Source organism: Nipponia nippon, unplaced genomic scaffold, assembly GCF_047370975.1.
Source record: "Nipponia nippon isolate SJK-2023a ecotype South Korea unplaced genomic scaffold, ASM4737097v1 scaffold_66, whole genome shotgun sequence".
Classification (NCBI taxonomy): domain Eukaryota; kingdom Metazoa; phylum Chordata; class Aves; order Pelecaniformes; family Threskiornithidae; genus Nipponia; species Nipponia nippon.
In genome coordinates, this window is record NW_028262387.1 from 299,853 (window position 1) to 323,670 (window position 23,818).

The following is a 23,818-nucleotide window of genomic DNA, read 5'->3' on the forward strand; positions in this document are numbered from 1 at the left end:
TGCATGGATTTAATCTTTTGCGTATATGCAGGGCCTTGATAATGCTCCTGTGTGGGCACCGTTTATGTGAAGGGCAGGTGTTCTGCACATTTGTGACTGATCTTTCTTGTTTCTTTTAAACAGGGAAATCTTGATATGTACTCCCCAGGAACTAAAGAAATGCAAAGAAGCGACGAAGAAAGAGGTGCCAGTCAAGGAGGGAGTGTAGGTTAGTTCTGGTTTTCAATTTTCTGGACTGTGTTCTAGCCAAAAGCCTTGTCTTAAACAACTGAAATGAGCTGAACTACTGGCTACTTTAAATCCCTACACAATTCTGTATAGCTGCAAACTTTGCCAGCCATAGTCCTGGAGTCTGGGCCTGTACTGTAGTGAGGTCAAAGCAGGTAGTAAAAAAAAAAAAAAAAAAAGTGTGCTTTTCTAAAATGCCGACCAGATTGGAAACAAGAGATGGCTGTGAGCAGGTGGGAATACACAGCCATGGGCAGTGTCAGTCAGAATGAGGAACAGTGACGTGGGTACAGCCGTAGCGTGACAGTTTTCGCGGCCTTGAGCAGCACAGCAAGGATTGTCAGGCAGCAAGGCCGGCTGCAGGGGTGTGTGAGCAGCTCCTCCCGAGCATGGAGATGGGCATGGGAGGAGACAGCGCTGTTGCTGTTGGTGTGTAGCAGGTGAGAGTGGTGGAAGCTGCTCTCAGGACATGTAATTAGGAGCTGTCGTTGTGGTACTCGGTGGGAAATAACATGAGGGAGGAGGCTAAGTCATGAAAGGCCACATTAACTGTCTGTGTGAAGTGAGGGAAAGAATCATAGAATCATAGAATCGTTAAGGTTGGAAAAGTCCCTTAAGATCATCGAGTCCAACCGTTAACCCAGCACTGCCAAGTCCACCCCTAAACCATGTCCTCAAGCACCACATCTACCCATCTTTTAAATACCTCCAGGGATGGGGACTCAACCCCTGCCCTGGGCAGCCTGTGCCAGTGTCTGACAGCCCTTTCAGTGAAGATGTTTTTCCTAATATCCAACCTAAACTTCCCCTGGTGCAGCTTGAGGCCGTTTCCTCTCGTCCTGTCATTTGTTACTTGGGAGAAGAGACCTGAAGAGAACTTGAGGGTGTTAAGGAGACTGTCAGTTGTGATTAAGGCAGTGAGTGAGATGATCCTTGTAGGAGCTTTCTGAGTGGGTGAGAATGGGGCAAGACTGCACGTAAGGACAGAAGAGGCTGTGGCAGCTGTTGAGCTGATCAGATCTCAAATAAGAGATGATGATTTGGGCAATATCTGGCGAAGTCAGTGTCTTGTACATGATGCGGAGACTGCGTAAGGCCTGAGTGCTGGCGAGGAGAGGAGTGTGAAAGGAGTGTTGGAGTGGCAGGGAATGGGGATGGAAGTGCTCACAGAGTCATTTCTCAGTTTTCCATGGGCTGTCCGTAGAGCCCGTGTAGCTCGTCTTGCATTCCAAAAGAAGTGCCACCCTTTGGTGAAAAGAGAGGGAAAAAATAAAAAAGGTAACGAGGGGAAAGGCCCTGTCAGATGGAGGCCGGAGCGACCCGGCCTGCCACCTCCTGAATGCGGCGCTGCTGCATGCAGCCCCTCGAAGGGCCAGAGAGCTGGAGCACGTGGGTCACTGCCTGCCTGCCGCGTGCCCCCACCCCTTCCCTCCTGCTGTCCCCCCCGCGGGCCAGCAGCTGCGGCTCGGAGCAAGAGAGAGAGACCATTCCTCTGGGGAGCCTGCAAGCACGGCGTCTGCCCAGGCTGGAGCAGGGGGCTAGGCTTTATTTTTCCCCTTCCGGGGCTGTAGTTCTCCCCCCGGGGCTGGATGCTGGATCCAAACGGGGGCTGGATGCTTGAGCCCTGTGCTGGACTCCATGCGGTCTGGCCACCTGTGCACACGCGCGCAGCCGTGGTGCACGCGCGTGGCTGTGAGTGCCTGCCTGTGCCTGCTGGGAGTACACGTGCAGCCTGGCTCCTGCTTGGACTTGGGGTGGGGAGCTGCTGCTGGAGCTGGACAGCTGTGGGACAGGCGTACCCCGCGGAGAGATGCTGACACGCGGTGCCCCAGGTCGCTCCCGCCCATGCGCTAAGAGTGGACGCTGAGAGTGCTGCCCTGTTTCCCCCTGGCCATGGCTGGGCCCCACGGCCAGCTTGGCGCCAGCCCCAGGGAGGTGATTGCCACGTCACAGTGGGCAGTGGTGGCCCTGTAACCGTGACGTCACTCGGGGCTTGTGACAACACGGTCACCGCCGTGGGTACAAAGGGGGCTGCTCCCAGAGGCAGGGCAGCACCTGGAGGAGAACCTCAGTGGTGCTGGGCAGGAGTCTGGAGAGTACGCGCCAACGACCTGTGCTGTGTCCGCCGTGCAGAGGGGCCCCGCGGGCACCTGGCAAAGCAGGGCAGGGGAAGCTCCTTCTCTCCTCAGCGGTCCCTGGCGCCCCCCACCGTATCCTGCCACGTGCTCAGCACCCAGCTGGCGCGGGCCAAGCGCGGCACGGAACTAGTGCGTGTGAGCGCACAGGACCGCTGGTGAGAGGGAGGGGGCGCAGGCGCGTGAGTGCAGACGGCGGACGGTGCCCTACGCTGGAGGGAGGCTCCCGTGCCAGCCCTGACTGTGCACGTGCGTGGCCTTCCTTTGCGTGAGAGAGCGCGGGTGCGCCGGCGTTTGCGGAGCACAAGGCGGTGCGTGGCTGTGCCCGCGGGCGTACGGCTGGACCTGTGCCAGCACCCGCGGTGCCGGGCACAGCTGCAGGTGAGCGGGGTTGTGCGCCTGGGCACAGTCGTGCGGGGGTGCGTTCCCCTGAGCCCACCCGCGTGTCCCTGTGCGCTTGTGTGTCAGGGTAGGGCAGCGTCCCCGCCAGTGTCCGTGCCGGATAGTGCCTGCGGCCGTGCCCCTCACGCCCTGCCGGCTCCCGACGCGCAGGTGCAGCCATGCAGGCAGAAGTGGGGAAGCAAGAGCTCCGCATGCTCCGGGAGCGCCTGACGCAGTGTTCTGCTGCGTCACAGAGGCACAAGGAGGTGCTGTGGCGTCTGGTAGGTGTGGAGCGTTCCCCTTGTCCCCGGGGGCTGGGGCTGCGAGACCTGAGCCCCTGAGCCCTCTTTTCCCCACACAGGGCAAGAAGCAGCAGGAGCTGCAGGAAACCGTGGAGCGGCTCTCCATGGAGGTCAGCGTGCCCTCCTCTGCCCACCTCCCCCAGCTGCAGCCCCTGGGGCTGTGGCAGGGGCTCAGTGCCTGTGTCCGGCTCCTCTTCCCAGAAGGGTGCTGTGGCGCGGCGCTGGCAAAGCAATGGCCAGGAGCTCCAGCAGCTGGAGCGGCTGGTGGCCCGGACGAAGGTGAGTTCACAGAATCACAGAGTGCTTGAGGTTGGGCGGGAGATCGTCTTGTCTTGTGCAATGCCCCTGCTCAAGCAGGGTCACTTAGAGCCAGTTGCTCCAGATGTGGACCCGTGCGCAGCGTTGGGCCTGGGGGTCCCTCTGTCTGCCCCTGGTGCCTGCAGGGCTGGGAAGGAGAGGGGACGCGAGGGCAACGGCAGTGCCCGAGGGGAGCTGGGAGGGGATAATGCCGAGGGGAATGCACTCGTGGCGGTGTCCCGCTGCCCTGATGGCTGCTTTTCTTCCCCTCCTCTCCCACAGGAGCACGCTCAGGTGGCAAGCAGGGAGGCAGCCGTGAGCCTGGAAGAGACGCAGAAGGTACAGGGGAAAAGGAGGCCCGTCCTGAAAGGGTCAGGGAGGGGGGTGCCAGCGGTGGGTCCGTGCACCCCAGCAGCCACGGGCAGTGGTGTGGCTGGGCAGGAGATTTCCTCCAGGATACGGTGTCCGTGATGGAGGGACTGGGCCTGTGCAGATCCGCCAGGCTCTTGGCTGTGGCTGTGCTGCAGAGGGGAGCCTGCTGTGGGTCTGCAGGCACAGCAGTATGGCTTTGGGGAAGGCAGAGGGATGAGTGACCCTCCTGGAGACATTCCTGTTCCCTCTTCTCTCCCAGGCAGGCCTCTCCCAGGGAAAGGCAGAGGGAGGCACAGCAGTGTGGGAGCTGATGAAGGTCTGTGACCTGCATCCAGAAATCCCTCGAGGGGGTGGCCAGAGCTGCTGGGCAATGGTGCTAGCCCCAGGTCACCCGGGCGCCTGCTGCCCTGGCCCTGGCCTGACCTCCGGGGCCCTGGGGACTGACTGGGGATGCCCTTTCCCGCCATGGTTCCCTGCAATGTGTGGGGAGGACGCGTGCGCTGCTGGGGCTGGTGGGGGACCAAAAGGAAGGGGGGTCCTGGGGGCAAGGGCGCTGCGACCTCACGGGGCAGGGTGGCGACACTGGAGGCGTCGCAGCGGCCCTAGAACAGGGCAGCCCCACGACCAGGAGTGGTCCTGCGGGCGCCCGGCACAGCAGGGATGGGGAAGCTCCTTCTCTCCTCAGCGGTCCCTGGTGCCCCCCACCACCTCCTGCCACGGGCTCAGCACCCAGCTGGCGCAGGCCAAGCCCGGCACAGGGCGAGGGTGCTGGGTGTGCAGATGGCTGATGGGCGCTGGGACGTAGGAAGCTGGGGCAGAGCCATGTGCGAGGGCGGGGATGTCTGTGACAGGGAATCTGATGGTTCCCCATGCCTGCAGGCAGCAGAGGCTCCAGGGACTGATGGCGGAGCCGGCAGAGATTCTGGGCAGGGCTCCACACAACGGGCAAGGAGCATGGAGCTACTGCAGCGTATGGTAGGTGTGGAGTGGCTCCTGGTCCGTGGGGGCTGGGGCTGCAGACCCTGGGGCTGCAGACCCTGAGCCCCTGCTCTCCTTTCCGCATGCAGGAGGAGAACCAACAACGCCTGCACGATGCCATAGAGGCGTTCAACATTAAGGTTGGTGTCCTCTCCTGCCCATGTCCCAGAGCTGCAGCGGCTGGGGCTGAGAGGCTCGAAGGGACCTCTGGAGGTCATCTTGGCTTGCCCAACCCCCCTGCTCAAGGAGGGTCACCTAGCGCCGGTTGCCCAGCGTCCGCGGGCAGAAGCGGGACTGGGGAGGACATTTTCCCCAGGATCTGGGGGCGTCTGTCACTTCCCTATGCCCCAGTCTCCCCGTGCCCTGGGGCAGTGGGGTAGCGAGTGGGCATGGCCCTGGGGCTGGAGAGGGGTGAGGGTGCCCAGGTCCCAGCCCAGCCGCCCGCACGATAACGCCCGTTGTTTTGCAGAGGCAAGAGCACTGTGCCCAGATGGTGGCCTGGCTGCAGAAGGATGAGGAGGAGAATGAGGTAGTGCCGAAAGGGCTGGGGGAAAAGGGGTGGGTGCCCCCGGGCCCTGGGGTGGGGGGGTTGGAGGAGGCTGGCAGCGGGCTCAGGGACTCGCACCCTTCCTTCTCCCAGGTGCTGCGTCAGGAAATGAAGAAACTCGAAGAGGCACTGGAGGAGGAAGAGGCCTGGTGAGTTGGGCCCCTCGCCCCACGCGGGTGTCCGGGGGCGGGGGGGGGGGGGTGTCTCTGCAGCACCCGGAGCGCTGGGGCTGCCAGTGCTGGTGCTAGGCAATGGGGTGGGGGGAATGTGCAGCACGCGGTGTGACAGGGGAGCCCAAGCCCTGCCTGGGGTGCTGTATGTGCGCAAGGGGCCTGCCCGCGTGGCCACGGAGGTCTCTAACTCCTCCAACCGAGCCCTGTTGCCTGCAGCCAGCTGCAGAGGAAGAAGGAGGCAGAGGCGCCGGGGACTGCGCTGCCGGAGGTGGTGGAAGCAAAGCTGGTAAGGGGGAGAGCCTGTGCCAGCCCCTGCCCCGGCCAGCGTGGGTCTCCCTGGGGAGGGGGGTCCGTGGAGGTCACAGCCACGCGTGGGCTGTACTCCTGCGCAAGGCGGAGGCCGGGGGCACCGTGCAACTCCAGCTGTCCCAACTGCGCAGCAGTGCTTGACAAGCGTCCATCTCTCTGCAGGAGAGGGAGATGCTGGCGAGAAGACGCGGCTTCATTTATTGGCTGGAGTGAGTGTCCCCACTGGGGCCCCTGGGGCCTGCTCCCGGGCAGCGGGTGGCATGGGCCAGACACCTGCTCCCGCCGGCGGGGCTCACAAGTCCAGGCTGCTGGGGAGCTGCTGGCCGGCTGTGGGCTTGGCAGCTGGGAAGTGCTCAGCGGCGGTTTTCCCTGGGCCGTGGTGCTTTCCCGGGCTTGTGGAGTCTCATGTCCCATCCTGCCCGAGGGAGCAATGAGAAGCGGCTGGGGAGGCAGCCCGTGGGGGCTCCCAGGATGGCCCCCTCCATCCCAGAGGCAAGATGGGCTTGGGATGCATCCAGCCTGCCCTGCCTCCCATCCCTCTTCTGCCCCACAGGACACTCGGCCTGCTCTTCATCGGCCTGCAGCTGGCCGTCGGCTTCGCTCTGGCTGCTGCGGTGCTCTACGCCTCCTGGTACGACCCCGAGCTCTTCTACCGCCTGCTGGTGTGTGTGCTGCCTGAGGAGACCTACACCACCCTGGGATGCAGCCTGTGGAAGATCCTCCCCGTGCGCAGTGAGGGGCTGCTGCCCTTCTGACAGCCCGCCCCCCCAATAAAGCCTTTTCTACCTCCAACTCCATGGGCTCAGGCGTGTTTGCTGGGGCACAGGGGGAGAGAGGGTCTTGCCCCGTGTGCTGGTCCCCGCAGCTCCTCGAGGCCAGGCCCAGCCTCCTCTGCTAGGCACTGGGTGCCACCACCCTGCCTGCCACAAGCCAGGTCCTTGTGTGCCAGCCGCACCTGCCCTCCCTCCCGCCGTCCCCAAAGTATTTATGCTGCTGTACGCTCAGGGGGAACCACCCTCTTCTCAGGCCACCCTAGTTTTTTACACCACCTTTTGGCAACCATTTAGCCATGTGCAGGCCAACCACCGTAAGCGTCTGAGGCTACTTGGGTTCCAGCAGCCGGGGACACATTTACACGGCGGCCGGCAAACGTTTTCACCCACAGCCCCCTAGACCCCCCAAGCCCCCTCCCTTCCTCCCCACAGCCCCCCACAACCCCGCGGCTGCCCACCTGCCCTTGTGCCCCATGGCCCCTATGGACCCACACCCCCCATGCCACAGCCCCCCAGCCTCTGCCCTTCTCCCTCCCCACTGTCCCCACCACCCTGGTCTCCTCTCCTCCAAATGCTCCCATCCCTCTTGGCCCCACAGCCGCAGGGGCCCCTGTCCCCATCACCTGTCGCACCCCATCCCATGGGACCCATTCTAGCAGTCTCGGAGCCGCTGGCTCTGTCCCCAAGGCCCGTGTCCCGGCTGACCCCACAGCCACCGGCCGGCACAGCCCCGGCTGCTCCCTGCCACCTTCTCCAGCCACTCACAGGTTTGGCTGACGAGGGGAAAGGCCCTGTCAGATGGAGGCCGGAGCGACCCGGCCTTGCCAGCTCCTGAATGCGGCGCTGCTGCATGCAGCCCCTCGAAGGGCCAGAGAGCTGGAGCACGTGGGTCACTGCCTGCCTGCCGCGTGCCCCCGCCCCTTCCCTCCTGCTGTCCCCCCCGCGGGCCAGCAGCTGCGGCTCGGAGCAAGAGAGAGAGACCATTCCTCTGGGGAGCCTGCAAGCACGGCGTCTGCCCAGGCTGGAGCAGGGGGCTAGGCTTTATTTTTCCCCTTCCGGGGCTGTAGTTCTCCCCCCGGGGCTGGATGCTGGATCCAAACGGGGGCTGGATGCTTGAGCCCTGTGCTGGACTCCATGCGGTCTGGCCACCTGTGCACACGCGCGCAGCCGTGGTGCACGCGCGTGGCTGTGAGTGCCTGCCTGTGCCTGCTGGGAGTACACGTGCAGCCTGGCTCCTGCTTGGACTTGGGGTGGGGAGCTGCTGCTGGAGCTGGACAGCTGTGGGACAGGCGTACCCCGCGGAGAGATGCTGACACGCGGTGCCCCAGGTCGCTCCCGCCCATGCGCTAAGAGTGGACGCTGAGAGTGCTGCCCTGTTTCCCCCTGGCCATGGCTGGGCCCCACGGCCAGCTTGGCGCCAGCCCCAGGGAGGTGATTGCCACGTCACAGTGGGCAGTGGTGGCCCTGTAACCGTGACGTCACTCGGGGCTTGTGACAACACGGTCACCGCCGTGGGTACAAAGGGGGCTGCTCCCAGAGGCAGGGCAGCACCTGGAGGAGAACCTCAGTGGTGCTGGGCAGGAGTCTGGAGAGTACGCGCCAACGACCTGTGCTGTGTCCGCCGTGCAGAGGGGCCCCGCGGGCACCTGGCAAAGCAGGGCAGGGGAAGCTCCTTCTCTCCTCAGCGGTCCCTGGCGCCCCCCACCGTATCCTGCCACGTGCTCAGCACCCAGCTGGCGCGGGCCAAGCGCGGCACGGAACTAGTGCGTGTGAGCGCACAGGACCGCTGGTGAGAGGGAGGGGGCGCAGGCGCGTGAGTGCAGACGGCGGACGGTGCCCTACGCTGGAGGGAGGCTCCCGTGCCAGCCCTGACTGTGCACGTGCGTGGCCTTCCTTTGCGTGAGAGAGCGCGGGTGCGCCTGCGTTTGCGGAGCACAAGGCGGTGCGTGGCTGTGCCCGCGGGCGTACGGCTGGACCTGTGCCAGCACCCGCGGTGCCGGGCACAGCTGCAGGTGAGCGGGGTTGTGCGCCTGGGCACAGTCGTGCGGGGGTGCGTTCCCCTGAGCCCACCCGCGTGTCCCTGTGCGCTTGTGTGTCAGGGTAGGGCAGCGTCCCCGCCAGTGTCCGTGCCGGATAGTGCCTGCGGCCGTGCCCCTCACGCCCTGCCGGCTCCCGACGCGCAGGTGCAGCCATGCAGGCAGAAGTGGGGAAGCAAGAGCTCCGCATGCTCCGGGAGCGCCTGACGCAGTGTTCCGCTGCGTCACAGAGGCACAAGGAGGTGCTGTGGCGTCTGGTAGGTGTGGAGCGTTCCCCTTGTCCCCGGGGGCTGGGGCTGCGAGACCTGAGCCCCTGAGCCCTCTTTTCCCCACACAGGGCAAGAAGCAGCAGGAGCTGCAGGAAACCGTGGAGCGGCTCTCCATGGAGGTCAGCGTGCCCTCCTCTGCCCACCTCCCCCAGCTGCAGCCCCTGGGGCTGTGGCAGGGGCTCAGTGCCTGTGTCCGGCTCCTCTTCCCAGAAGGGTGCTGTGGCGCGGCGCTGGCAAAGCAATGGCCAGGAGCTCCAGCAGCTGGAGCGGCTGGTGGCCCGGACGAAGGTGAGTTCACAGAATCACAGAGTGCTTGAGGTTGGGCGGGAGATCGTCTTGTCTTGTGCAATGCCCCTGCTCAAGCAGGGTCACTTAGAGCCAGTTGCTCCAGATGTGGACCCGTGCGCAGCGTTGGGCCTGGGGGTCCCTCTGTCTGCCCCTGGTGCCTGCAGGGCTGGGAAGGAGAGGGGACGCGAGGGCAACGGCAGTGCCCGAGGGGAGCTGGGAGGGGATAATGCCGAGGGGAATGCACTCGTGGCGGTGTCCCGCTGCCCTGATGGCTGCTTTTCTTCCCCTCCTCTCCCACAGGAGCACGCTCAGGTGGCAAGCAGGGAGGCAGCCGTGAGCCTGGAAGAGACGCAGAAGGTACAGGGGAAAAGGAGGCCCGTCCTGAAAGGGTCAGGGAGGGGGGTGCCAGCGGTGGGTCCGTGCACCCCAGCAGCCACGGGCAGTGGTGTGGCTGGGCAGGAGATTTCCTCCAGGATACGGTGTCCGTGATGGAGGGACTGGGCCTGTGCAGATCCGCCAGGCTCTTGGCTGTGGCTGTGCTGCAGAGGGGAGCCTGCTGTGGGTCTGCAGGCACAGCAGTATGGCTTTGGGGAAGGCAGAGGGATGAGTGACCCTCCTGGAGACATTCCTGTTCCCTCTTCTCTCCCAGGCAGGCCTCTCCCAGGGAGAGGCAGAGGGAGGCACAGCAGTGTGGGAGCTGATGAAGGTCTGTGACCTGCATCCAGAAATCCCTCGAGGGGGTGGCCAGAGCTGCTGGGCAATGGTGCTAGCCCCAGGTCACCCGGGCGCCTGCTGCCCTGGCCCTGGCCTGACCTCCGGGGCCCTGGGGACTGACTGGGGATGCCCTTTCCCGCCATGGTTCCCTGCAATGTGTGGGGAGGACGCGTGCGCTGCTGGGGCTGGTGGGGGACCAAAAGGAAGGGGGGGCCTGGGGGCAAGGGCGCTGCGACCTCACGGGGCAGGGTGGCGACACTGGAGGCGTCGCAGCGGCCCTAGAACAGGGCAGCCCCATGACCAGGAGTGGTCCTGCGGGCGCCCGGCACAGCAGGGATGGGGAAGCTCCTTCTCTCCTCAGCGGTCCCTGGTGCCCCCCACCACCTCCTGCCACGGGCTCAGCACCCAGCTGGCGCAGGCCAAGCCCGGCACAGGGCGAGGGTGCTGGGTGTGCAGATGGCTGATGGGCGCTGGGACGTAGGAAGCTGGGGCAGAGCCATGTGCGAGGGCGGGGATGTCTGTGACAGGGAATCTGATGGTTCCCCATGCCTGCAGGCAGCAGAGGCTCCAGGGACTGATGGCGGAGCCGGCAGAGATTCTGGGCAGGGCTCCACACAACGGGCAAGGAGCATGGAGCTACTGCAGCGTATGGTAGGTGTGGAGTGGCTCCTGGTCCGTGGGGGCTGGGGCTGCAGACCCTGGGGCTGCAGACCCTGAGCCCCTGCTCTCCTTCCCGCATGCAGGAGGAGAACCAACAACGCCTGCACGATGCCATAGAGGCGTTCAACATTAAGGTTGGTGTCCTCTCCTGCCCATGTCCCAGAGCTGCAGCGGCTGGGGCTGAGAGGCTCGAAGGGACCTCTGGAGGTCATCTTGGCTTGCCCAACCCCCCTGCTCAAGGAGGGTCACCTAGCGCCGGTTGCCCAGCGTCCGCGGGCAGAAGCGGGACTGGGGAGGACATTTTCCCCAGGATCGGGGGGCGTCTGTCACTTCCCTCTGCCCGGCCTTGTCAGTCGCCCAGTCTCCCCGTGCCCTGGGGCAGTGGGGTAGCGAGTGGGCATGGCCCTGGGGCTGGAGAGGGGTGAGGGTGCCCAGGTCCCAGCCCAGCCGCCCGCACGATAACGCCCGTTGTTTTGCAGGGGCAAGAGCACTGTGCCCAGATGGTGGCCTGGCTGCGGAAGGATGAGGAGGAGAATGAGGTAGTGCCGAAAGGGCTGGGGGAAAACGGGTGGGTGCCCCCGGGCCCTGGGGTGGGGGGGGTTGGAGGAGGCTGGCAGCGGGCTCAGGGACTTGCACCCTTCCTTCTCCCAGGTGCTGCGTCAGGAAATGAAGAAACTCGAAGAGGCACTGGAGGAGGAAGAGGCCTGGTGAGTTGGGCCCCTCGCCCCACGCGGGTGTCCGGGGGCGGGGGGGGGGGTGTCTCTGCAGCACCCGGAGCGCTGGGGCTGCCAGTGCTGGTGCTAGGCAATGGGGTGGGGGGAATGTGCAGCACGCGGTGTGACAGGGGAGCCCAAGCCCTGCCTGGGGTGCTGTATGTGCGCAAGGGGCCTGCCCGCGTGGCCACGGAGGTCTCTAACTCCTCCAACCGAGCCCTGTTGCCTGCAGCCAGCTGCAGAGGAAGAAGGAGGCAGAGGCGCCGGGGACTGCGCTGCCGGAGGTGGTGGAAGCAAAGCTGGTAAGGGGGAGAGCCTGTGCCAGCCCCTGCCCCGGCCAGCGTGGGTCTCCCTGGGGAGGGGGGTCCGTGGAGGTCACAGCCACGCGTGGGCTGTACTCCTGCGCAAGGCGGAGGCCGGGGGCACCGTGCAACTCCAGCTGTCCCAACTGCGCAGCAGTGCTTGACAAGCGTCCATCTCTCTGCAGGAGAGGGAGATGCTGGCGAGAAGACGCGGCTTCATTTATTGGCTGGAGTGAGTGTCCCCACTGGGGCCCCTGGGGCCTGCTCCCGGGCAGCGGGTGGCATGGGCCAGACACCTGCTCCCGCCGGCGGGGCTCACAAGTCCAGGCTGCTGGGGAGCTGCTGGCCGGCTGTGGGCTTGGCAGCTGGGAAGTGCTCAGCGGCGGTTTTCCCTGGGCCGGGGTGCTTTCCCGGGCTTGTGGAGTCTCATGTCCCATCCTGCCCGAGGGAGCAATGAGAAGCGGCTGGGGAGGCAGCCCGTGGGGGCTCCCAGGATGGCCCCCTCCATCCCAGAGGCAAGATGGGCTTGGGATGCATCCAGCCTGCCCTGCCTCCCATCCCTCTTCTGCCCCACAGGACACTCGGCCTGCTCTTCATCGGCCTGCAGCTGGCCGTCGGCTTCGCTCTGGCTGCTGCGGTGCTCTACGCCTCCTGGTACGACCCCGAGCTCTTCTACCGCCTGCTGGTGTGTGTGCTGCCTGAGGAGACCTACACCACCCTGGCATGCAGCCTGTGGAAGATCCTCCCCGTGCGCAGTGAGGGGCTGCTGCCCTTCTGACAGCCCGCCCCCCCAATAAAGCCTTTTCTACCTCCAACTCCATGGGCTCAGGCGTGTTTGCTGGGGCACAGGGGGAGAGAGGGTCTTGCCCCGTGTGCTGGTCCCCGCAGCTCCTCGAGGCCAGGCCCAGCCTCCTCTGCTAGGCACTGGGTGCCACCACCCTGCCTGCCACAAGCCAGGTCCTTGTGTGCCAGCCGCACCTGCCCTCCCTCCCGCCGTCCCCAAAGTATTTATGCTGCTGTACGCTCAGGGGGAACCACCCTCTTCTCAGGCCACCCTAGTTTTTTACACCACCTTTTGGCAACCATTTAGCCATGCGCAGGCCAACCACCGTAAGCGTCTGAGACTACTTGGGTTCCAGCAGCCGGGGACACATTTACACGGCGGCCGGCAAACGTTTTCACCCACAGCCCCCTAGACCCCCCAAGCCCCCTCCCTTCCTCCCCACAGCCCCCCACAACCCCGCGGCTGCCCACCTGCCCTTGTGCCCCATGGCCCCTATGGACCCACACCCCCCATGCCACAGCCCCCCAGCCTCTGCCCTTCTCCCTCCCCACTGTCCCCACCACCCTGCTCTCCTCTCCTCCAAATGCTCCCATCCCTCTTGGCCCCACAGCCGCGGGGGCCCCTGTCCCCATCACCTGTCGCACCCCATCCCATGGGACCCATTCTAGCAGTCTCGGAGCCGCTGGCTCTGTCCCCAAGGCCCGTGTCCCGGCTGACCCCACAGCCACCGGCCGGCACAGCCCCGGCTGCTCCCTGCCACCTTCTCCAGCCACTCACAGGTTTGGCTGACGAGGGGAAAGGCCCTGTCAGATGGAGGCCGGAGCGACCCGGCCTGCCACCTCCTGAATGTGGCGCTGCTGCATGCAGCCCCTCGAAGGGCCAGAGAGCTGGAGCACGTGGGTCACTGCCTGCCTGCCGCGTGCCCCCGCCCCTTCCCTCCTGCTGTCCCCCCCGCGGGCCAGCAGCTGCGGCTCGGAGCAAGAGAGAGAGACCATTCCTCTGGGGAGCCTGCAAGCACGGCGTCTGCCCAGGCTGGAGCAGGGGGCTAGGCTTTATTCTTCCCCTTCCGGGGCTGTAGTTCTCCCCCCGGGGCTGGATGCTGGATCCAAACGGGGGCTGGATGCTTGAGCCCTGTGCTGGACTCCATGCGGTCTGGCCACCTGTGCACACGCGCGCAGCCGTGGTGCACGCGCGTGGCTGTGAGTGCCTGCCTGTGCCTGCTGGGAGTACACGTGCAGCCTGGCTCCTGCTTGGACTTGGGGTGGGGAGCTGCTGCTGGAGCTGGACAGCTGTGGGACAGGCGTACCCCGCGGAGAGATGCTGACACGCGGTGCCCCAGGTCGCTCCCGCCCATGCGCTAAGAGTGGACGCTGAGAGTGCTGCCCTGTTTCCCCCTGGCCATGGCTGGGCCCCACGGCCAGCTTGGCGCCAGCCCCAGGGAGGTGATTGCCACGTCACAGTGGGCAGTGGTGGCCCTGTAACCGTGACGTCACTCGGGGCTTGTGACAACACGGTCACCGCCGTGGGTACAAAGGGGGCTGCTCCCAGAGGCAGGGCAGCACCTGGAGGAGAACCTCAGTGGTGCTGGGCAGGAGTCTGGAGAGTACGCGCCAACGACCTGTGCTGTGTCCGCCGTGCAGAGGGGCCCCGCGGGCACCTGGCAAAGCAGGGCAGGGGAAGCTCCTTCTCTCCTCAGCGGTCCCTGGCGCCCCCCACCGTATCCTGCCACGTGCTCAGCACCCAGCTGGCGCGGGCCAAGCGCGGCACGGAACTAGTGTGTGTGAGCACACAGGACCGCTGGTGAGAGGGAGGGGGCGCAGGCGCGTGAGTGCAGACGGCGGACGGTGCCCTACGCTGGAGGGAGGCTCCCGTGCCAGCCCTGACTGTGCACGTGCGTGGCCTTCCTTTGCGTGAGAGAGCGCGGGTGCGCCTGCGTTTGCGGAGCACAAGGCGGTGCGTGGCTGTGCCCGCGGGCGTACGGCTGGACCTGTGCCAGCACCCGCGGTGCCGGGCACAGCTGCAGGTGAGCGGGGTTGTGCGCCTGGGCACAGTCGTGCGGGGGTGCGTTCCCCTGAGCCCACCCGCGTGTCCCTGTGCGCTTGTGTGTCAGGGTAGGGCAGCGTCCCCGCCAGTGTCCGTGCCGGATAGTGCCTGCGGCCGTGCCCCTCACGCCCTGCCGGCTCCCGACGCGCAGGTGCAGCCATGCAGGCAGAAGTGGGGAAGCAAGAGCTCCGCATGCTCCGGGAGCGCCTGACGCAGTGTTCTGCTGCGTCACAGAGGCACAAGGAGGTGCTGTGGCGTCTGGTAGGTGTGGAGCGTTCCCCTTGTCCCCGGGGGCTGGGGCTGCGAGACCTGAGCCCCTGAGCCCTCTTTTCCCCACACAGGGCAAGAAGCAGCAGGAGCTGCAGGAAACCGTGGAGCGGCTCTCCATGGAGGTCAGCGTGCCCTCCTCTGCCCACCTCCCCCACCTGCAGCCCCTGGGGCTGTGGCAGGGGCTCAGTGCCTGTGTCCGGCTCCTCTTCCCAGAAGGGTGCTGTGGCGCGGCGCTTGCAAAGCAATGGCCAGGAGCTCCAGCAGCTGGAGCGGCTGGTGGCCCGGACGAAGGTGAGTTCACAGAATCACAGAGTGCTTGAGGTTGGGCGGGAGATCGTCTTGTCTTGTGCAATGCCCCTGCTCAAGCAGGGTCACTTAGAGCCAGTTGCTCCAGATGTGGACCCGTGCGCAGCGTTGGGCCTGGGGGTCCCTCTGTCTGCCCCTGGTGCCTGCAGGGCTGGGAAGGAGAGGGGACGCGAGGGCAACGGCAGTGCCCGAGGGGAGCTGGGAGGGGATAATGCCGAGGGGAATGCACTCGTGGCGGTGTCCCGCTGCCCTGATGGCTGCTTTTCTTCCCCTCCTCTCCCACAGGAGCACGCTCAGGTGGCAAGCAGGGAGGCAGCCGTGAGCCTGGAAGAGACGCAGAAGGTACAGGGGAAAAGGAGGCCCGTCCTGAAAGGGTCAGGGAGGGGGGTGCCAGCGGTGGGTCCGTGCACCCCAGCAGCCACGGGCAGTGGTGTGGCTGGGCAGGAGATTTCCTCCAGGATACGGTGTCCGTGATGGAGGGACTGGGCCTGTGCAGATCCGCCAGGCTCTTGGCTGTGGCTGTGCTGCAGAGGGGAGCCTGCTGTGGGTCTGCAGGCACAGCAGTATGGCTTTGGGGAAGGCAGAGGGATGAGTGACCCTCCTGGAGACATTCCTGTTCCCTCTTCTCTCCCAGGCAGGCCTCTCCCAGGGAGAGGCAGAGGGAGGCACAGCAGTGTGGGAGCTGATGAAGGTCTGTGACCTGCATCCAGAAATCCCTCGAGGGGGTGGCCAGAGCTGCTGGGCAATGGTGCTAGCCCCAGGTCACCCGGGCGCCTGCTGCCCTGGCCCTGGCCTGACCTCCGGGGCCCTGGGGACTGACTGGGGATGCCCTTTCCCGCCATGGTTCCCTGCAATGTGTGGGGAGGACGCGTGCGCTGCTGGGGCTGGTGGGGGACCAAAAGGAAGGAGGGTCCTGGGGGCAAGGGCGCTGCGACCTCACGGGGCAGGGTGGCGACACTGGAGGCGTCGCAGCGGCCCTAGAACAGGGCAGCCCCATGACCAGGAGTGGTCCTGCGGGCGCCCGGCACAGCAGGGATGGGGAAGCTCCTTCTCTCCTCAGCGGTCCCTGGTGCCCCCCACCACCTCCTGCCACGGGCTCAGCACCCAGCTGGCGCAGGCCAAGCCCGGCACAGGGCGAGGGTGCTGGGTGTGCAGATGGCTGATGGGCGCTGGGACGTAGGAAGCTGGGGCAGAGCCATGTGCGAGGGCGGGGATGTCTGTGACAGGGAATCTGATGGTTCCCCATGCCTGCAGGCAGCAGAGGCTCCAGGGACTGATGGCGGAGCCGGCAGAGATTCTGGGCAGGGCTCCACACAACGGGCAAGGAGCATGGAGCTACTGCAGCGTATGGTAGGTGTGGAGTGGCTCCTGGTCCGTGGGGGCTGGGGCTGCAGACCCTGGGGCTGCAGACCCTGAGCCCCTGCTCTCCTTCCCGCATGCAGGAGGAGAACCAACAACGCCTGCACGATGCCATAGAGGCGTTCAACATTAAGGTTGGTGTCCTCTCCTGCCCATGTCCCAGAGCTGCAGCGGCTGGGGCTGAGAGGCTCGAAGGGACCTCTGGAGGTCATCTTGGCTTGCCCAACCCCCTGCTCAAGGAGGGTCACCTAGCGCCGGTTGCCCAGCGTCCGCGGGCAGAAGCGGGACTGGGGAGGACATTTTCCCCAGGATCGGGGGCGTCTGTCACTTCCCTCTGCCCGGCCTTGTCAGTCGCCCAGTCTCCCCGTGCCCTGGGGCAGTGGGGTAGCGAGTGGGCATGGCCCTGGGGCTGGAGAGGGGTGAGGGTGCCCAGGTCCCAGCCCAGCCGCCCGCACGATAACGCCCGTTGTTTTGCAGAGGCAAGAGCACTGTGCCCAGATGGTGGCCTGGCTGCAGAAGGATGAGGAGGAGAATGAGGTAGTGCCGAAAGGGCTGGGGGAAAACGGGTGGGTGCCCCCGGGCCCTGGGGTGGGGGGGGTTGGAGGAGGCTGGCAGCGGGCTCAGGGACTTGCACCCTTCCTTCTCCCAGGTGCTGCGTCAGGAAATGAAGAAACTCGAAGAGGCACTGGAGGAGGAAGAGGCCTGGTGAGTTGGGCCCCTCGCCCCACGCGGGTGTCCGGGGGCGGGGGGGGGGTGTCTCTGCAGCACTCGGAGCGCTGGGGCTGCCAGTGCTGGTGCTAGGCAATGGGGTGGGGGGAATGTGCAGCACGCGGTGTGACAGGGGAGCCCAAGCCCTGCCTGGGGTGCTGTATGTGCGCAAGGGGCCTGCCCGCGTGGCCACGGAGGTCTCTAACTCCTCCAACCGAGCCCTGTTGCCTGCAGCCAGCTGCAGAGGAAGAAGGAGGCAGAGGCGCCGGGGACTGCGCTGCCGGAGGTGGTGGAAGCACAGCTGGTAAGGGGGAGAGCCTGTGCCAGCCCCTGCCCCGGCCAGCGTGGGTCTCCCTGGGGAGGGGGTCCGTGGAGGTCACAGCCACGCGTGGGCTGTACTCCTGCGCAAGGCGGAGGCCGGGGGCACCGTGCAACTCCAGCTGTCCCGACTGCGCAGCAGTGCTTGACAAGCGTCCATCTCTCTGCAGGAGAGGGAGATGCTGGCGAGAAGACGCGGCTTCATTTATTGGCTGGAGTGAGTGTCCCCACTGGGGCCCCTGGGGCCTGCTCCCGGGCAGCGGGTGGCATGGGCCAGACACCTGCTCCCGCCGGCGGGGCTCACAAGTCCAGGCTGCTGGGGAGCTGCTGGCCGGCTGTGGGCTTGGCAGCTGGGAAGTGCTCAGCGGCGGTTTTCCCTGGGCCGGGGTGCTTTCCCGGGCTTGTGGAGTCTCATGTCCCATCCTGCCCGAGGGAGCAATGAGAAGCGGCTGGGGAGGCAGCCCGTGGGGGCTCCCAGGATGGCCCCCTCCATCCCAGAGGCAAGATGGGCTTGGGATGCATCCAGCCTGCCCTGCCTCCCATCCCTCTTCTGCCCCACAGGACACTCGGCCTGCTCTTCATCGGCCTGCAGCTGGCCGTCGGCTTCGCTCTGGCTGCTGCGGTGCTCTACGCCTCCTGGTACGACCCCGAGCTCTTCTACCGCCTGCTGGTGTGTGTGCTGCCTGAGGAGACCTACACCACCCTGGCATGCAGCCTGTGGAAGATCCTCCCCGTGCGCAGTGAGGGGCTGCTGCCCTTCTGACAGCCCGCCCCCCCAATAAAGCCTTTTCTACCTCCAACTCCATGGGCTCAGGCGTGTTTGCTGGGGCACAGGGGGAGAGAGGGTCTTGCCCCGTGTGCTGGTCCCCGCAGCTCCTCGAGGCCAGGCCCAGCCTCCTCTGCTAGGCACTGGGTGCCACCACCCTGCCTGCCACAAGCCAGGTCCTTGTGTGCCAGCCGCACCTGCCCTCCCTCCCGCCGTCCCCAAAGTATTTATGCTGCTGTACGCTCAGGGGGAACCACCCTCTTCTCAGGCCACCCTAGTTTTTTACACCACCTTTTGGCAACCATTTAGCCATGCGCAGGCCAACCACCGTAAGCGTCTGAGACTACTTGGGTTCCAGCAGCCGGGGACACATTTACACGGCGGCCGGCAAACGTTTTCACCCACAGCCCCCTAGACCACCCAAGCCCCCTCCCTTCCTCCCCACAGCCCCCCACAACCCCGCGGCTGCCCACCTGCCCTTGTGCCCCATGGCCCCTATGGACCCACACCCCCCATGCCACAGCCCCCCAGCCTCTGCCCTTCTCCCTCCCCACTGTCCCCACCACCCTGCTCTCCTCTCCTCCAAATGCTCCCATCCCTCTTGGCCCCACAGCCGCGGGGGCCCCTGTCCCCATCACCTGTCGCACCCCATCCCATGGGACCCATTCTAGCAGTCTCGGAGCCGCTGGCTCTGTCCCCAAGGCCCGTGTCCCGGCTGACCCCACAGCCACCGGCCGGCACAGCCCCGGCTGCTCCCTGCCACCTTCTCCAGCCACTCACAGGTTTGGCTGACGAGGGGAAAGGCCCTGTCAGATGGAGGCCGGAGCGACCCGGCCTGCCACCTCCTGAATGTGGCGCTGCTGCATGCAGCCCCTCGAAGGGCCAGAGAGCTGGAGCACGTGGGTCACTGCCTGCCTGCCGCGTGCCCCCACCCCTTCCCTCCTGCTGTCCCCGCCACGGGCCAGCAGCTGCGGCTCGGAGCAAGAGAGAGAGACCATTCCTCTGGGGAGCCTGCAAGCACGGCGTCTGCCCAGGCTGGAGCAGGGGGCTAGGCTTTATTCTTCCCCTTCCGGGGCTGTAGTTCTCCCCCCGGGGCTGGATGCTGGATCCAAACGGGGGCTGGATGCTTGAGCCCTGTGCTGGACTCCATGCGGTCTGGCCACCTGTGCACACGCGCGCAGCCGTGGTGCACGCGCGTGGCTGTGAGTGCCTGCCTGTGCCTGCTGGGAGTACACGTGCAGCCTGGCTCCTGCTTGGACTTGGGGTGGGGAGCTGCTGCTGGAGCTGGACAGCTGTGGGACAGGCGTACCCCGCGGAGAGATGCTGACACGCGGTGCCCCAGGTCGCTCCCGCCCATGCGCTAAGAGTGGACGCTGAGAGTGCTGCCCTGTTTCCCCCTGGCCATGGCTGGGCCCCACGGCCAGCTTGGCGCCAGCCCCAGGGAGGTGATTGCCACGTCACAGTGGGCAGTGGTGGCCCTGTAACCGTGACGTCACTCGGGGCTTGTGACAACACGGTCACCGCCGTGGGTACAAAGGGGGCTGCTCCCAGAGGCAGGGCAGCACCTGGAGGAGAACCTCAGTGGTGCTGGGCAGGAGTCTGGAGAGTACGCGCCAACGACCTGTGCTGTGTCCGCCGTGCAGAGGGGCCCCGCGGGCACCTGGCAAAGCAGGGCAGGGGAAGCTCCTTCTCTCCTCAGCGGTCCCTGGCGCCCCCCACCGTATCCTGCCACGTGCTCAGCACCCAGCTGGCGCGGGCCAAGCGCGGCACGGAACTAGTGCGTGTGAGCGCACAGGACCGCTGGGTGAGAGGGAGGGGGCGCAGGCGCGTGAGTGCAGACGGCGGACGGTGCCCTACGCTGGAGGGAGGCTCCCGTGCCAGCCCTGACTGTGCACGTGCGTGGCCTTCCTTTGCGTGAGAGAGCGCGGGTGCGCCTGCGTTTGCGGAGCACAAGGCGGTGCGTGGCTGTGCCCGCGGGCGTACGGCTGGACCTGTGCCAGCACCCGCGGTGCCGGGCACAGCTGCAGGTGAGCGGGGTTGTGCGCCTGGGCACAGTCGTGCGGGGGTGCGTTCCCCTGAGCCCACCCGCGTGTCCCTGTGCGCTTGTGTGTCAGGGTAGGGCAGCGTCCCCGCCAGTGTCCGTGCCGGATAGTGCCTGCGGCCGTGCCCCTCACGCCCTGCCGGCTCCCGACGCGCAGGTGCAGCCATGCAGGCAGAAGTGGGGAAGCAAGAGCTCCGCGTGCTCCGGGAGCGCCTGACGCAGTGTTCTGCTGCGTCACAGAGGCACAAGGAGGTGCTGTGGCGTCTGGTAGGTGTGGAGCGTTCCCCTTGTCCCCGGGGGCTGGGGCTGCGAGACCTGAGCCCCTGAGCCCTCTTTTCCCCACACAGGGCAAGAAGCAGCAGGAGCTGCAGGAAACCGTGGAGCGGCTCTCCATGGAGGTCAGCGTGCCCTCCTCTGCCCACCTCCCCCAGCTGCAGCCCCTGGGGCTGTGGCAGGGGCTCAGTGCCTGTGTCCGGCTCCTCTTCCCAGAAGGGTGCTGTGGCGCGGCGCTTGCAAAGCAATGGCCAGGAGCTCCAGCAGCTGGAGCGGCTGGTGGCCCGGACGAAGGTGAGTTCACAGAATCACAGAGTGCTTGAGGTTGGGCGGGAGATCGTCTTGTCTTGTGCAATGCCCCTGCTCAAGCAGGGTCACTTAGAGCCAGTTGCTCCAGATGTGGACCCGTGCGCAGCGTTGGGCCTGGGGGTCCCTCTGTCTGCCCCTGGTGCCTGCAGGGCTGGGAAGGAGAGGGGACACGAGGGCAACGGCAGTGCCCGAGGGGAGCTGGGAGGGGATAATGCCGAGGGGAATGCACTCGTGGCGGTGTCCCGCTGCCCTGATGGCTGCTTTTCTTCCCCTCCTCTCCCACAGGAGCACGCTCAGGTGGCAAGCAGGGAGGCAGCCGTGAGCCTGGAAGAGACGCAGAAGGTACAGGGGAAAAGGAGGCCCGTCCTGAAAGGGTCAGGGAGGGGGGTGCCAGCGGTGGGTCCGTGCACCCCAGCAGCCACGGGCAGTGGTGTGGCTGGGCAGGAGATTTCCTCCAGGATACGGTGTCCGTGATGGAGGGACTGGGCCTGTGCAGATCCGCCAGGCTCTTGGCTGTGGCTGTGCTGCAGAGGGGAGCCTGCTGTGGGTCTGCAGGCACAGCAGTATGGCTTTGGGGAAGGCAGAGGGATGAGTGACCCTCCTGGAGACATTCCTGTTCCCTCTTCTCTCCCAGGCAGGCCTCTCCCAGGGAAAGGCAGAGGGAGGCACAGCAGTGTGGGAGCTGATGAAGGTCTGTGACCTGCATCCAGAAATCCCTTGAGGGGGTGGCCAGAGCTGCTGGGCAATGGTGCTAGCCCCAGGTCACCCGGGCGCCTGCTGCCCTGGCCCTGGCCTGACCTCCGGGGCCCTGGGGACTGACTGGGGATGCCCTTTCCCGCCATGGTTCCCTGCAATGTGTGGGGAGGACGCGTGCGCTGCTGGGGCTGGTGGGGGACCAAAAGGAAGGGGGGTCCTGGGGGCAAGGGCGCTGCGACCTCACGGGGCAGGGTGGCGACACTGGAGGCGTCGCAGCGGCCCTAGAACAGGGCAGCCCCATGACCAGGAGTGGTCCTGCGGGCGCCCGGCACAGCAGGGATGGGGAAGCTCCTTCTCTCCTCAGCGGTCCCTGGTGCCCCCCACCACCTCCTGCCACGGGCTCAGCACCCAGCTGGCGCAGGCCAAGCCCGGCACAGGGCGAGGGTGCTGGGTGTGCAGATGGCTGATGGGCGCTGGGACGTAGGAAGCTGGGGCAGAGCCATGTGCGAGGGCGGGGATGTCTGTGACAGGGAATCTGATGGTTCCCCATGCCTGCAGGCAGCAGAGGCTCCAGGGACTGATGGCGGAGCCGGCAGAGATTCTGGGCAGGGCTCCACACAACGGGCAAGGAGCATGGAGCTACTGCAGCGTATGGTAGGTGTGGAGTGGCTCCTGGTCCGTGGGGGCTGGGGCTGCAAACCCTGGGGCTGCAGACCCTGAGCCCCTGCTCTCCTTTCCGCATGCAGGAGGAGAACCAACAACGCCTGCACGATGCCATAGAGGCGTTCAACATTAAGGTTGGTGTCCTCTCCTGCCCATGTCCCAGAGCTGCAGCGGCTGGGGCTGAGAGGCTCGAAGGGACCTCTGGAGGTCATCTTGGCTTGCCCAACCCCCTGCTCAAGGAGGGTCACCTAGCGCCGGTTGCCCAGCGTCCGCGGGCAGAAGCGGGACTGGGGAGGACATTTTCCCCAGGATCGGGGGCGTCTGTCACTTCCCTCTGCCCGGCCTTGTCAGTCGCCCAGTCTCCCCGTGCCCTGGGGCAGTGGGGTAGCGAGTGGGCATGGCCCTGGGGCTGGAGAGGGGTGAGGGTGCCCAGGTCCCAGCCCAGCCGCCCGCACGATAACGCCCGTTGTTTTGCAGGGGCAAGAGCACTGTGCCCAGATGGTGGCCTGGCTGCGGAAGGATGAGGAGGAGAATGAGGTAGTGCCGAAAGGGCTGGGGGAAAACGGGTGGGTGCCCCCGGGCCCTGGGGTGGGGGGGTTGGAGGAGGCTGGCAGCGGGCTCAGGGACTCGCACCCTTCCTTCTCCCAGGTGCTGCGTCAGGAAATGAAGAAACTCGAAGAGGCACTGGAGGAGGAAGAGGCCTGGTGAGTTGGGCCCCTCGCCCCACGCGGGTGTCCGGGGGCGGGGGGGGGGGTGTGTCTCTGCAGCACCCGGAGCGCTGGGGCTGCCAGTGCTGGTGCTAGGCAATGGGGTGGGGGGAATGTGCAGCACGCGGTGTGACAGGGGAGCCCAAGCCCTGCCTGGGGTGCTGTATGTGCGCAAGGGGCCTGCCCGCGTGGCCACGGAGGTCTCTAACTCCTCCAACCGAGCCCTGTTGCCTGCAGCCAGCTGCAGAGGAAGAAGGAGGCAGAGGCGCCGGGGACTGTGCTGCCGGAGGTGGTGGAAGCAAAGCTGGTAAGGGGGAGAGCCTGTGCCAGCCCCTGCCCCGGCCAGCGTGGGTCTCCCTGGGGAGGGGGGTCCGTGGAGGTCACAGCCACGCGTGGGCTGTACTCCTGCGCAAGGCGGAGGCCGGGGGCACCGTGCAACTCCAGCTGTCCCAACTGCGCAGCAGTGCTTGACAAGCGTCCATCTCTCTGCAGGAGAGGGAGATGCTGGCGAGAAGACGCGGCTTCATTTATTGGCTGGAGTGAGTGTCCCCACTGGGGCCCCTGGGGCCTGCTCCCGGGCAGCGGGTGGCATGGGCCAGACACCTGCTCCCGCCGGCGGGGCTCACAAGTCCAGGCTGCTGGGGAGCTGCTGGCCGGCTGTGGGCTTGGCAGCTGGGAAGTGCTCAGCGGCGGTTTTCCCTGGGCCGGGGTGCTTTCCCGGGCTTGTGGAGTCTCATGTCCCATCCTGCCCGAGGGAGCAATGAGAAGCGGCTGGGGAGGCAGCCCGTGGGGGCTCCCAGGATGGCCCCCTCCATCCCAGAGGCAAGATGGGCTTGGGATGCATCCAGCCTGCCCTGCCTCCCATCCCTCTTCTGCCCCACAGGACACTCGGCCTGCTCTTCATCGGCCTGCAGCTGGCCGTCGGCTTCGCTCTGGCTGCTGCGGTGCTCTACGCCTCCTGGTACGACCCCGAGCTCTTCTACCGCCTGCTGGTGTGTGTGCTGCCTGAGGAGACCTACACCACCCTGGCATGCAGCCTGTGGAAGATCCTCCCCGTGCGCAGTGAGGGGCTGCTGCCCTTCTGACAGCCCGCCCCCC

At 66.0% G+C, this 23,818-nt stretch overlaps 3 protein-coding genes across 3 annotated transcripts; all 3 read left to right on the plus strand.

The window, feature by feature from the left end:
* Positions 1-8,686: 8,686 nt before the first annotated feature.
* On the plus strand, positions 8,687-12,255 carry LOC148051155 (uncharacterized). The gene is made up of 12 exons (XM_087738330.1): positions 8,687-8,788; positions 8,869-8,919; positions 9,011-9,088; positions 9,389-9,445; positions 10,107-10,243; positions 10,330-10,423; positions 10,546-10,602; positions 10,942-11,001; positions 11,114-11,169; positions 11,408-11,477; positions 11,663-11,709; positions 12,054-12,255. Exons 1-12 carry the CDS (start codon positions 8,687-8,689, stop codon positions 12,253-12,255), a joined length of 1,011 nt encoding a protein of 336 aa, XP_087594456.1.
* Positions 12,256-14,463: 2,208 nt separating this feature from the next.
* On the plus strand, positions 14,464-18,028 carry LOC148051156 (uncharacterized). Its single transcript, XM_087738331.1, has 12 exons — positions 14,464-14,565; positions 14,646-14,696; positions 14,788-14,865; positions 15,166-15,222; positions 15,884-16,020; positions 16,107-16,200; positions 16,323-16,379; positions 16,717-16,776; positions 16,889-16,944; positions 17,182-17,251; positions 17,436-17,482; positions 17,827-18,028. Exons 1-12 carry the CDS (start codon positions 14,464-14,466, stop codon positions 18,026-18,028), a joined length of 1,011 nt encoding a protein of 336 aa, XP_087594457.1.
* Positions 18,029-20,237: 2,209 nt separating this feature from the next.
* Positions 20,238-23,805, plus strand: LOC148051157 (uncharacterized). Its single transcript, XM_087738332.1, has 12 exons — positions 20,238-20,339; positions 20,420-20,470; positions 20,562-20,639; positions 20,940-20,996; positions 21,658-21,794; positions 21,881-21,974; positions 22,097-22,153; positions 22,491-22,550; positions 22,662-22,717; positions 22,958-23,027; positions 23,213-23,259; positions 23,604-23,805. Exons 1-12 carry the CDS (start codon positions 20,238-20,240, stop codon positions 23,803-23,805), a joined length of 1,011 nt encoding a protein of 336 aa, XP_087594458.1.
* The last annotated feature ends 13 nt before the right edge of the window (positions 23,806-23,818 follow it).